General features: G+C 37.2%; 1 protein-coding gene across 7 annotated transcripts in view; it reads right to left on the bottom strand.

The window, feature by feature from the left end:
* The window catches only part of ripor1 (RHO family interacting cell polarization regulator 1), an 86,695-nt gene that overhangs the window by 57,733 nt on the left and 17,521 nt on the right, over positions 1-11,441 (bottom strand). For 3 of the 7 annotated variants that reach the window (XM_037978315.1, XM_017433929.3, XM_017433923.3), the window contains exon 1: positions 9,743-10,086. The exons of 1 other annotated variant lie outside the window; for it this stretch is intronic. In XM_037978315.1, coding sequence (XP_037834243.1) covers positions 9,743-9,748 — 6 coding nt within the window. In that variant the 5' untranslated portion in view covers positions 9,749-10,086. Of the gene's footprint in view, positions 1-7,523; positions 7,650-9,742; positions 10,088-11,441 lie in introns of those variants that run through there. 3 more of the 7 variants (XM_017433924.3, XM_017433921.3, XM_017433922.3) reach the window with 2 other exon arrangements.

Below are 11,441 nucleotides of genomic sequence, written 5' to 3' on the forward strand. Positions count from 1 at the left end.
AGTTCAAAGTTTAAACTGATATTGTTGTGAATCTTTGGTGTAAACTTTACCTTCAAGCAAACGCCCCCCAAAAGAATATCAACGCCCCCTTTTTGAAAATATTGCTGCCAGCGCCCCCCGTCATCCTCTCAACGCCCCCCAGGGGGCGGTACCGGGCGGTTATTTTTGTTTTAACTACCTTGATTTCTTGGTATGTCTTTGGATCGTTTGTTCTCTGATAATCCTACTCCAATTCCCTCACTCTCTCTGTATTCACCCTATAGGTTTCTAATTTAATTATTTTCTCATGTGCAGTTTCAGCTATTAATTTTCCCCTGATGACTGCCTTCATGGCATCCCATAATATTGTCAGGTCTACTATTCCGTTATTATTTTCTTCAATATATTTTTTAATTTCTACTTTTATCTTTTCTTTCTGTTGTTCACTGTTCAATATTCCTACATCCAGTCTCAATACAGTATTTAGTTTTCTGTTACTTATGCGTATTTTTAGATAGATTGGATTGTGATCAGACACATCTGCCCCTCCTACAGAAATATGAAATTTTAAAGGAATGAAAACCAATCTCTCCTATCCCTCATGGTCCAAGAATTTTTTACTCCTCAGACTTTATCATATCTGTGAGACAGATGAATTGACACTTAAAGCACCAACTGACGAAAAACAGCTGTCTTCTGATTGGCTGACGCTGTTACCGGGCAGAGTAGGCAGACAAACCGTTTGTTAATATAACAGTTTACAAAAAACAAAATGGCTGCCACTTTTTTCAGTTGATTTAATGTTCACTAATTGCTAAATTTCTTTAAGCTTTAACTCAGTCATTTTTAGACATTTTGAGCTCAATTTTGGTGCGGCAATAGCTGACACAGAGCCCCAGTCAGCGGGTAAAAAATTCAGAGCAAAACTTGTGCATGCTCTAACTCGGACACAGTGTAACGTAGGAAGGTCAAACTTCTCAGCTAGAACCTTCATGTGCTCTTTATGATGCCTTTCTACAACTTCCAATGTCGGCCATTTTGTAATAATCAAACTTTCTTTTAACTTTAATTCAGTCATTTTTAGACATATGGAGCTAAAATTTTATATGGTATTAGCTGAGACGGAGCCTCTTGTCATACTGAATGCTAAAAAAAAATCAAGATGGCCACCAAAGCTAACAAGGTGAAAATTCAGACTAAAAATTGTGCATGCTCTAACTCGGCAACCGTGTGACGTAGGAAGGTCAAACAGCTGGACTCCTCATGTGTCTAAGATCAGCCCTTTATGATGCCTGTCTACAACTGATCAGCTTTTGGAGTCATTTTGTTTCAGTGTAAACGCACAAAATGGCAGTCCCCTCAAAGTTTCTCCAGGAACTTTCTAGTTAACCTTATTAATGCATTTTACAGGGCCTTTAAATGGCTGACAGTCTTGCATATTCTAGTGATTGTTCTTTTTGTTTAACAGCTGATTTGTTTGAATGAAGTAATGCGCAGCTGATGCAAGTAATTACTTTTGTTAAAAACAACAACAACAACAAAAAACCCTACACTTATAGATCTGCCATTCAGAACACAATCAAACCATTTAAAACATTGTATTATTACTTCCTATTTACACCTACTGTCCCATCTTTAAACTAATCCGTTGTTTGTTTGTTTATATATATGTTTATCTGCTTGTTTTCCCCTGTTTAATCAGCATTTGAAGCCTTGTTGCCTGGAGCAGCGTTGTGTTTTGGAGATTTAAATCAGGAAATGATTTCTGTCAGTTCGAGCAGTGTTTTTCAACTGTGGCCTATTCAGTGTCCTGTTTCCTGCTGCCCCCCCACCCCCACCCCCGTGAAAAGGTCCCCCACCTCTCCTCCCCCACAGCACAGGAAATGTCCAAATCCTTCAGGAAGTCAGATGGAACTGCTCCTCTTAACAGGAAATTCAACAAAGAGAGAGAAAGACAGCCTAAGTGCTGAGATCAAGTCTGTTCTGTTCCAGCTGAATTTAAAACAGACTAACTTTGAAAGCTAGACTACATTCATTTTTTTAATATTCTTTTGTAAAACAATTTGATTCGAGGTAAAACACCAACATCTACTAACAGTAACATCTGCAAACTAAGTACAAATAACTCTGATTAAAGGGGAGTGCAGGGTTAGTTGTACCACAAACCTTTTGTTCCGTGCTGCTAATTTTCTCATATTAGCCTTATTGTGTTTTTTTCATTTGCAACCAACACTAAAGTAAACTTCTTGTAGCTCTATAACTAAGTTGTATAACTACCTAAATAAAAACACTGTGATGCATAGTTATGCGAGGTAGGCCTTCTAGAAACCTTGAGGTGTTTCCCGCAGAGAATCTCCAACAAATTTTCACAGTCGAGACATTTTAATGAGTTTTTTGATTGTTGTTACTTTTATGTCAGTGTGGCTTATATTTTAAGATTTTGATAGCTTTGTATTAATATTTCATACTAATGTCTTTTGTTGTATTGTCTTATTTGTTCGTAACAGGTTGTCTCTCTTTCAAATGAGACAATTGTGTTTCGTTTAAATAAAGGAAATTAAAATAAATGTGTTGAGATATGTGTGAAAGAGTGTTACAACTAACCCAGCCGATGGGGTAAGTTGTAGCATTTTGTCCACTTTCAGTGCAATTGTACAAAAACTGTAGGTTTTAGGAACATACTTTGAGTGTTTATTTGTAGTGAAGATGTTTATGTTGCTTATATTTAAAAATTATTTTAAGATTTAAATGTTTTCCTCAATTATTTTTTTGATAATCAAGAGGTGTTAGTCTGCTGCCCTGCTCTGGTCCTCACAAAGACAGAGGAGCTTAAAAAGGAGTACAGGATAAAAACAGACGTAGCACAAAAGCAAAGTAAGTGGAAAAGCGAGGTCATGCCAGGTTCATTGTGTTTCCTCCCTTCCTTCTTTCATTTCTTGAAAAACTGTGATGTACTGAAATAGACACTCACTGTTTGTAGGCGTTTTAATTTGGAGCTCAGATCTTGGTAATTCATAATTTTCTACACTTGTTTAATTCTGTACAGGACTGTGGGGGGCTGGTACCCATCTTCAGTCGTCAGTGGGTGGGAGGAGGGGTACATCTTTGACAGGTCGGCAGTGCATCACAGGACCAACACAGAGAGACATGAGACAAGCATTCACACACCTACAGACAAACCTGAGGTTGTCAGGATTTGGGTGCTGGTTGTGTGAGTTGGTTTTGGTATCTTCTGTGTTTGAGTTTCTTGTTTAGTTCTGTCTTCATGTTCGTTTTTTGTGATCCTTGTGTTTCATGTTAATAAATATTACTGTATAGGTTTGCTCCTTATGCCACTACTTATCTGCCCTCCCCACTCATCCTCAGCCTTCATAATTAGTCACTTCATCTCATCCTCACTGGTTTATTGTTGCTCTTCACCACAGTCAGGCCTGTTCCTTGTGTCTTTTTGCAATCCTCAGTGCCAAGTATTTAGTTCTTGTTTTTTTTGCCACATCAGCCTTTTGTTTTCTCTATGTTTAAAAAATGTTTTGTTTTGTTTTTTATGAGAAGATGAGTCTGCGCTCTGGGCTCATTTCATTCAAACCTGTCAGAGGTCAGGTCAATGTTGGAGAAAGCCTTCCTGCTGTAAAGCGACAGCACTAACCTCTGCACTAGACATCGGCTGGTATGATAACCTTGAGTAAAAATCCCACTGTTTCATGGTATTAAGACAAAAAATAAATTGTATTACATGGTGCATTTCCTTCCATTTAAAAACAAAAAAATAACAACTATTACTTTTGCTGCTAAAAATCTAACATTGCTGTAATAATTATAATTGAATCATTTGCATTTATTTCTATTTTAATTCTGTTGTAGAAATGAGTGTGTGAATACAAGTGAGCATGTTGACAGTCACGCTGGTTAAAATCAGCACTAGACATTTCATGTAATCATGACAAGGATTTATTTAAATGCATCTAGGGTCATCCACTATCGATATTTAGAAGATTAAGATTGAAAACTCAAATTTAATCACAAGTGTTGAGAAGAAATTTAAATACAGTGTCAGCTAAGAGCTGTACTTAGCCATACTCCTTTTCAAAAAGCCAGCAGGCTTTTTAAAAACAAAACCAAAAGCAACCGCTAAATTTAGTTATAGTTCTAAATAAACATGTTTACTGGTTTAAGGTTCAAGGTAACTATTATCCCCAAGAGGCAATTAGTTTTACAGCTAGCAGTGAAACACAAATGAGCAACACATATACAAAATATATGAACAGTTAACATTTAAAAGGCTGATAGAAAATGAAATAAAATACTTTTTGAATCAATTTGTTCTACATTGAATAATTCTTTATGCAAAACGGATGACTTCAATCAGTAAGAATAGATCTGCCTTTTTTTCAAAGCACTGATTGAGGTCCTGGAAGGAAGCTCCAGCTCCAAGCTAATAGATAAAAGAGAATGTAAGAATAGATTTGATAAAACAAGAATGAAACCTTTTCATAAAAGTTGCATCAACATAAAAACTCAAAAACTTGTGATAAAAATGGGTTTCTGATAAGTATGGCTCAGAGTCATGACTGCTGAGGAGAAACATAATGACAGAATCATCAGTGAAATCAATGATGTGGTGCCATCATGATGACTTCAACAGTCTTTTGTGTATAAAACAAATAAGAGACACAACCTTGAGGAGAACCGGTAGAAGGATATCTTATAAAACAGGTCACCCATACCCTGTTGTGATCTCATGGTTAGAAAGTCCAACAACCAACAAATCAAACCAGTCAGTGTTAAAAAGAAGTTATTTAACTTTTCTGCTAAAATATGAGGCTGGATGTAATTAAAAGCAGAAAAGTGGTCAGTAAAAAACACAGGTAAAGACATTTGTCTTCCTCCAGATGTTTAAATCCTACTGAATCATTCACTCTGCCTGTCCTGTAAGCAAACTAGAGAGGATCCAACTCGTCCTGAGTTCAAAAGTGCATCCTTCATTAGCATTTTAAAAGATTTCACAAGAGAGGTACATAAGAACTACAGGTCTGAAGTCATTAAGTCTTACAGGTTGGGTTTTTAGCTAATGAAACGATTACTGAGTCCTTCCAAAGATGGGAGATCTGTGCAGCTGTAAAGACCACTGGAAGATGAAACTAAAAATGTCTGCCAATTACAAGCCAAAATTCTTCAGAACACAACCTCAAACCTCCAAGACCATCAGATCCAGGACTTTTTCTTTCTTTGACACCTCAAAAAAGAGTAAAACTCTGAACCTACTGACAACTACATTATGTTCAGAATTAAAATCAGCCTTTTTAAAAACAGACAACTTCTTATTAAAATTGTGAATTTTAAAACAATTATAAAAACATTTAAGTTATAGAAAGTTCCAAATTAGTTCTTCCTTCAAAAGGAAACTGCACACTTTTTGGGCTGCATCCTCATTATGTTCCTAGCTCCATTGCATGCAGGGCGAGATTTTTCACTGCTCAACAAAGACTTAACTTTGTCTTTTTATCTGCACTTTGCCAGTTTGAGTTCCTTTTTAGCCCATGTACTTAATTTCATATATTTCATTGAGTCTCCCTGTAAGAAACAAATGTTTCTCTGGTTGATTGTGTCTTTAACTCATGCAGTAACCCAGAAACACAGTGTCTGTTAGTTCATTTAAGTCTGCACATGTTTTTAAAAATATTTCAGTCAGTGCACAAGAAGCAGTCTTGGAGACACTGAGTGGTTTCCTCCATCCAGACTGGAACTAAATGAAGTTCTGGTGGGTGTTTCTTTAGTACTGGTTTGGAGCATGGGAATAGGTCACAATTCTGTGGTCTGACAGAGTGGAGCTCTATGGAGAAATTCATAAGCCCCTTTGACCATCCCAAAACAGATGTGCAAGCACTTGGAGTTATGAGTGATACGCATTCCATTCTAGTAAATATGTCCAAGAGATTTCCCTCGTTTGCACTGATTAAAAGCCATGACAGTTTGGTCTGTCCAGTGCAAGACTCTGAAGCTGCTGCACTGTATTACCCATCGCTTTAGTTACACTTTCTACAGTATCCTTTTTGTGAATATAAACAAGAGTCACAAATAATTGTGGTAATTTCCTCAGAAGATAAAACGGAAGAGACCATAATAAACTCAATAAAAGAAGTAGTAAACTGAAAAATATGACAGAGATGGAAAAATAACAAAAGTCAACATTATAGTAATAAGTGCTCTCAATGCAAATGTATTGGAACCCAAGAGGATGCTTCTATATCAGCAGTCTTAATCATCACCCGCTGCAGAAGGTGAGCGATATTGTTGCTGCCTGTTAGCAAAATATCTTTTGATTCACAGGATGAATTTTAATTACTGGATTTTAATTAAACTTTCAGATGTAATCCTTGAGTGAATATCAACTAACTCGAAATGGTTGCCACAACTATTTGATGAACACAGAAATAGCTATACCTCAGTGAAATTTACAGATACTGAGATAAAAAATTTGTGTGGCAGTAGCTGAGAGTCATTCACAACACTCCAAGCGATAACAAAACACTCAACATTGCATGGCATCTCACACTATGGCATGAGCTTGCACATAAAGTTATTTACAAGATCTAACCAAAATGGCTATTACTCTGTCATTTCTCAAAACAAGATGATCTTTGTCCAAATTTCTGGCTTGAAAGGCAGTAGGTGATATGCATTCCGTCAATGGATGGTAGGTCTCTAATCATTTTCAGTTTAAATATCTAGGATGCCATCTATTTCACTCGAGTTAAGTGAGTCAAAAAGGTAATTTTCTCTAAATCTCTATGTCTCTGCCAGATCCCAGTTCAGTGATAGTTAACATTTTACCTTCTGTCATAAACTGCTGCACTGTCTCCAAAGTAATGGCCATGTATAAAATAGTTAGCTATTTGTTCCTCTACCTGATGCATATAGTGGTGCAGTCCTACCCAGTGAAAACAATCCATTCCATTCACGCCATCTCCCTTGTTATTGATCATCCCATATAAACAGAGGAACTGTACCACACATTCAGCCTTCCATATACCTCTGTGGGAAAGGAATGTGTGGCACTGCACCTTTTATTTTTGCTGTTTGACCTCTCTATTCCAGACCATTCTGCTGCCCAGCTCTTTCTCCCTCCAGTCACACACATTATCCACATCTACCATATTTTACATTATCATCAGTCAACCAGCTATTGACCTTATTCTACATAATATTCTGAAAGATGAGTGTCATAAAAATATATTTAATTCATATTTCCATTTAAATGTTACAGAGACATAGGATAAATGTGACATATGCATAGACGTTCAGACCTGTCGTTTAAAACGAGTTTTAGCTATTTGATTGTGACCAGATAGCACTAAATACAGGTCTGATCATTAAAAACTTTTTTTCCTTCGGCCACCTTCAGAGGTAGGTCCAGACCCCCACCAAAAAAAAAAAATACTGCATTATGGGCATTTGAAAAAACATCTTCTGATATGGGCGCACCTTTTCAGAACTTCACAGTCAACATTACTGACTGAGAACATCACAGTCACTTCTCAACTTACTCAACTCATTGAAGCTTGCTCTTCTCTTCATTGTGTCACTGCCTTTAGGAGAAGGAAATCCCAGAAGGAGTCACATCCTACAGACAGGGCAGGGCCAGGAAAAGAGCAGCTACGTTTCTGGCTACACTGAGTCACAGAAAAAACAAAACAAAACAAAACAAGACAAAAAAAACAACTCTACAGCTTTACTGTACATTTCCAGGAAAAAAAATTAATGTCAGGAAAACTACAATAAAAAGACCATGGGAATAAGACCATAACAGGTTTAAATTTGTAGTTAAATATTATTGTATTTTTGCAAACCTTAAAAAAACTGTTTTTAGTGATTACCTAATATTAAAATTTATATTGTTTCATTAAAAGATGGGTTTTAGTATCAAGTTTTAAAATACTATAGATAGTGTAACAAATTATAAAAGCCTTGAGCCATCCCTTAAAGTAGTATTTCACTTGGCTGCAACTATTGGAGATTATCTGATGACTTAAAATTGTGGAAAAAAAAACTATGAAAACTTTTAGCTGCTTTCATTTTTAGTTTGTAACTGCGTTTTAAGCAACTACTTTTTGAAACTCACATCATATTTTTGTCTAGTTTACAAAAATGTAATATAGGCTGTAAACATTACTTTGTTGCCTACCTTCTCCCCGTAGTACCAACTTTACCAGACACCCACCATTTATGATGTAATCTACTGGACTATGCAATAGAAAATAAGGTAGGTCGATTTGAACCAGTTTTATATTTATTATTATCTATTATTGGTGTGGGTAGACCTGGAGGGTCTGTAGCCTCAGATGTTTCTGCCATAAGGAGAGCTCCCATGCAGGTGTCAAAATACTGCTCTAGTGCTCTGCTATTATGAAAACGAGACACCCGAGATGACTCTGCAACTGTCTTCAGCAAAACTTTGTCACATACAATCTTTGAACGTGTTCAAAATTCAAGGAACAAGACTGCAAACTCTTGTGACTCATGAGGAGATTAAGAACCTCCTGCAAATGTTTTGGAGGCTTGCCCACAAATAATGTTTGACAACTAATCTCCAACAGCCCCAGTCCAGTGAGATACTGGCGTAAGCCTTGAACTGTCATGTGAATGTTTCAAGAAACAAAAACCCAGTCAGGAAGAGGAACAAAGATTAAGAACCTCCTGCAAATGTTTTGGAGGCTTGCCCACAAATGATGTTTGACAACTAATCTCCAACAGCCCCAGCCCAGTGAGATACTGGTGTAAGCCTTGAACTGTCATGTGAATGTTTCAAGAAACAAAAACCCAGTCAGGAAGAGGAACAAGAAGAGCCATCATGGAAAGATAAGCCCCTGCACATCATGTACCACCGGCAGGTTGAGGGAAGTGGCAGATATCAAGAAATTCTACCAGTGGAAAGAGTAAAAGATGAAAGGACAGCACTGATCAAAAGAGACAGTAGAGGACAGGGTCTACCACACAAGAAATGACCTAAGATGCATCTATGCCAAGTCCAGGGGATAAGTTTTAAGATCAAAGTGGGAGACGCATGTGCAAAAACCTGTGGGACCTCCAGATCCAGACTGGTGATAGTTAACCATCTGGTCGTTATGGTGATCAATGAACTGCAAAGGAGGGCAGCAATGATAGATGTAGCAAAGAAGTAACATCTAGATAAACGTGTATAAGAATCTTAAAAAATACCAGGAGTTGAAAGATGAAGCAGAGACGTTACAAGTTAGTTGTTTTAAGCGACAATGTGCTTCCATATACTATTTTTAAGTGTACAAGATATTTTAAAGATGGTTAAACATACATTTATTTAAGTTAAACAGTTGTGTTATGTTTTGTTAAATGAAAAAATATTTTAGCCAAAAGAACAATCAGTCCTGTATATCGGCCACTGTCTGCCCATATTTCTAAAGTTCAGCATTTGACGTAGAAAACTCACATCAGTGGGCCTTTAGTGTTGAGTCTGCCTGGATAATTTTGCCCTTGTTTGGATTAGTGAACCCCCCCCCGACCCCCAATAAATTCAAACTTGTTTTGAAAAAGTATTGAAGCTGTATGTTGTATAACATACAACAGAGTGACCAAAGAAAAGAACCTTTTCTCAATCAATGTACTGCAGTGAAGTCATTTTATGATTAACATTACCAGATTACTTTATAAGTTACCAACCTGTCAACCACCACCTTGAAACTCATCCTGACAAACAGAAAGTTAATAATTCTCTCACAGCTTGTAATACCTCCATATCCACTGTACATGGTGACTCTGATGGTCAGCACTGAGGTGTCTTTGGGGATGGGTCCACCTGTTTTCAGGAACAAACGCTTGCTTCTCTCTTCTAGTTGAGTCTTGATCACTATACTTTCTTTAAAAACATTATTTTCTCTACGTAGTTTGTTTCCATTCTTCTTTCAATCTTCTTGTCATTTGTTTGTTTGTTTCCTCAGATGTTTTGTTCAATAGACTAGTTTCCTGTTGTCTATACAAGGCTGGTTTTAGTTTTATCTAGTCCCACGGCCCTGGTCACAGTTGTTAATCCGTTCGCTTCTCCTGCTGATCCTTTCTCCCCCCAGCACTCTGATAAGAAGAGAGGAGGAGGGGGCTGGAAACAGGAAAAGGAAGAAGGCAGTCCTCCCTTCTCTTCTTCCCTGCTGACATCAGCCTTTTTTCCTGCCCCTCCCACTTATTGTTTGGAATAAAATGACGCAGACTGTTACACTTTTGCTTTTTTTTACCATTTGACTTCCACAGAAATATGTTTGCAATAACCTCTTCATTTAGCAACATTTCAGGTTTTACTTTTCAGATTACCCAATCAGCAAGCAGACATGAAGGTCAACCAGCTGGTTTACTTGCCCATTCAGAATTATTTTGGGCACAAATGAATTTCTTTAATTTTTGTAACCAATATATATAACCATATATATTAAAAAATCATAGTAGATTTTTAAAAAATAAACATATAGACTTATTGTAGTTATTTACTGTGAACATTTAGGGAAAACTGTGTAAATGGGCTTCATATTTCCACATGACACTTGTGTACTTGCCACCCCCCTCCTCAGGATCACTGATATCTTCAGCCTCAGATTCACATGGGTCTAAGGCACAAGGGCAACAGTTGTGTGCCTACAGTCCATATGTTTGAAAGAAAACAAACAAAAAATATAGTTACTATAAGATTGCTGCAGCAACAACCACAATACATCTCCTTAGAAATGCTCACGAGTTACCAAAATTTACACGTCTATCTAGCTTTGTGTGTGTATTTGTGTTAGTCAAATAGAGGGAGAGAGGGAGACATACAATAGAAATGTCAAAGCTGTATGATATATTAGAGCTGTGACCATAAATTAAAAAATATTGCTCACCATTCAAATAATTAGTGATCTGCATATCTGCATAGGTGGCTTCAGACAGCACTACCTCAAAAAGTATAAATAACACAGCTTAGGTATTTACACATCAAGAATCCTGACAAGCAGACAAACATTTTGTTGTATAATTTGTCTGTGTACTTAACAACACTACCATTTTCTGAGGAGCCATAGAGAACTATTTTCCTGGTCAAATTTATTTCCCTCAACTAAAATATGATTGTTGGGTGTTACTCCCCCTCTCCTCACAAGTGGGTGGCCGTAACATTGGGTTTAGAAATGATATATGAAAAGATCTTTTTCTTACCTGGATGTTAGCTCTCACTCATTGGCATTTCAGCAGAACACCAAGTTACTTCAGATTTTTTCAACAGTTTTCAAACAATGATATTTATGCACAGCAGGGTGGAGATAAATTAGTGTAAAAACTATTCACAAACTTGTACAACAAGATTTGTAAGTCCATCCATCCATTCTCTTCCGCTTATCCGGGGTCGGGTCGCGGGGGCAGCAGCCTAAGCAGGGAGACCCAAACTTCCCTCTCCCCAGCCACTTGGGCCA

This window comes from Kryptolebias marmoratus, linkage group LG11 (assembly GCF_001649575.2).
Source record: "Kryptolebias marmoratus isolate JLee-2015 linkage group LG11, ASM164957v2, whole genome shotgun sequence".
NCBI lineage: Eukaryota > Metazoa > Chordata > Actinopteri > Cyprinodontiformes > Rivulidae > Kryptolebias > Kryptolebias marmoratus.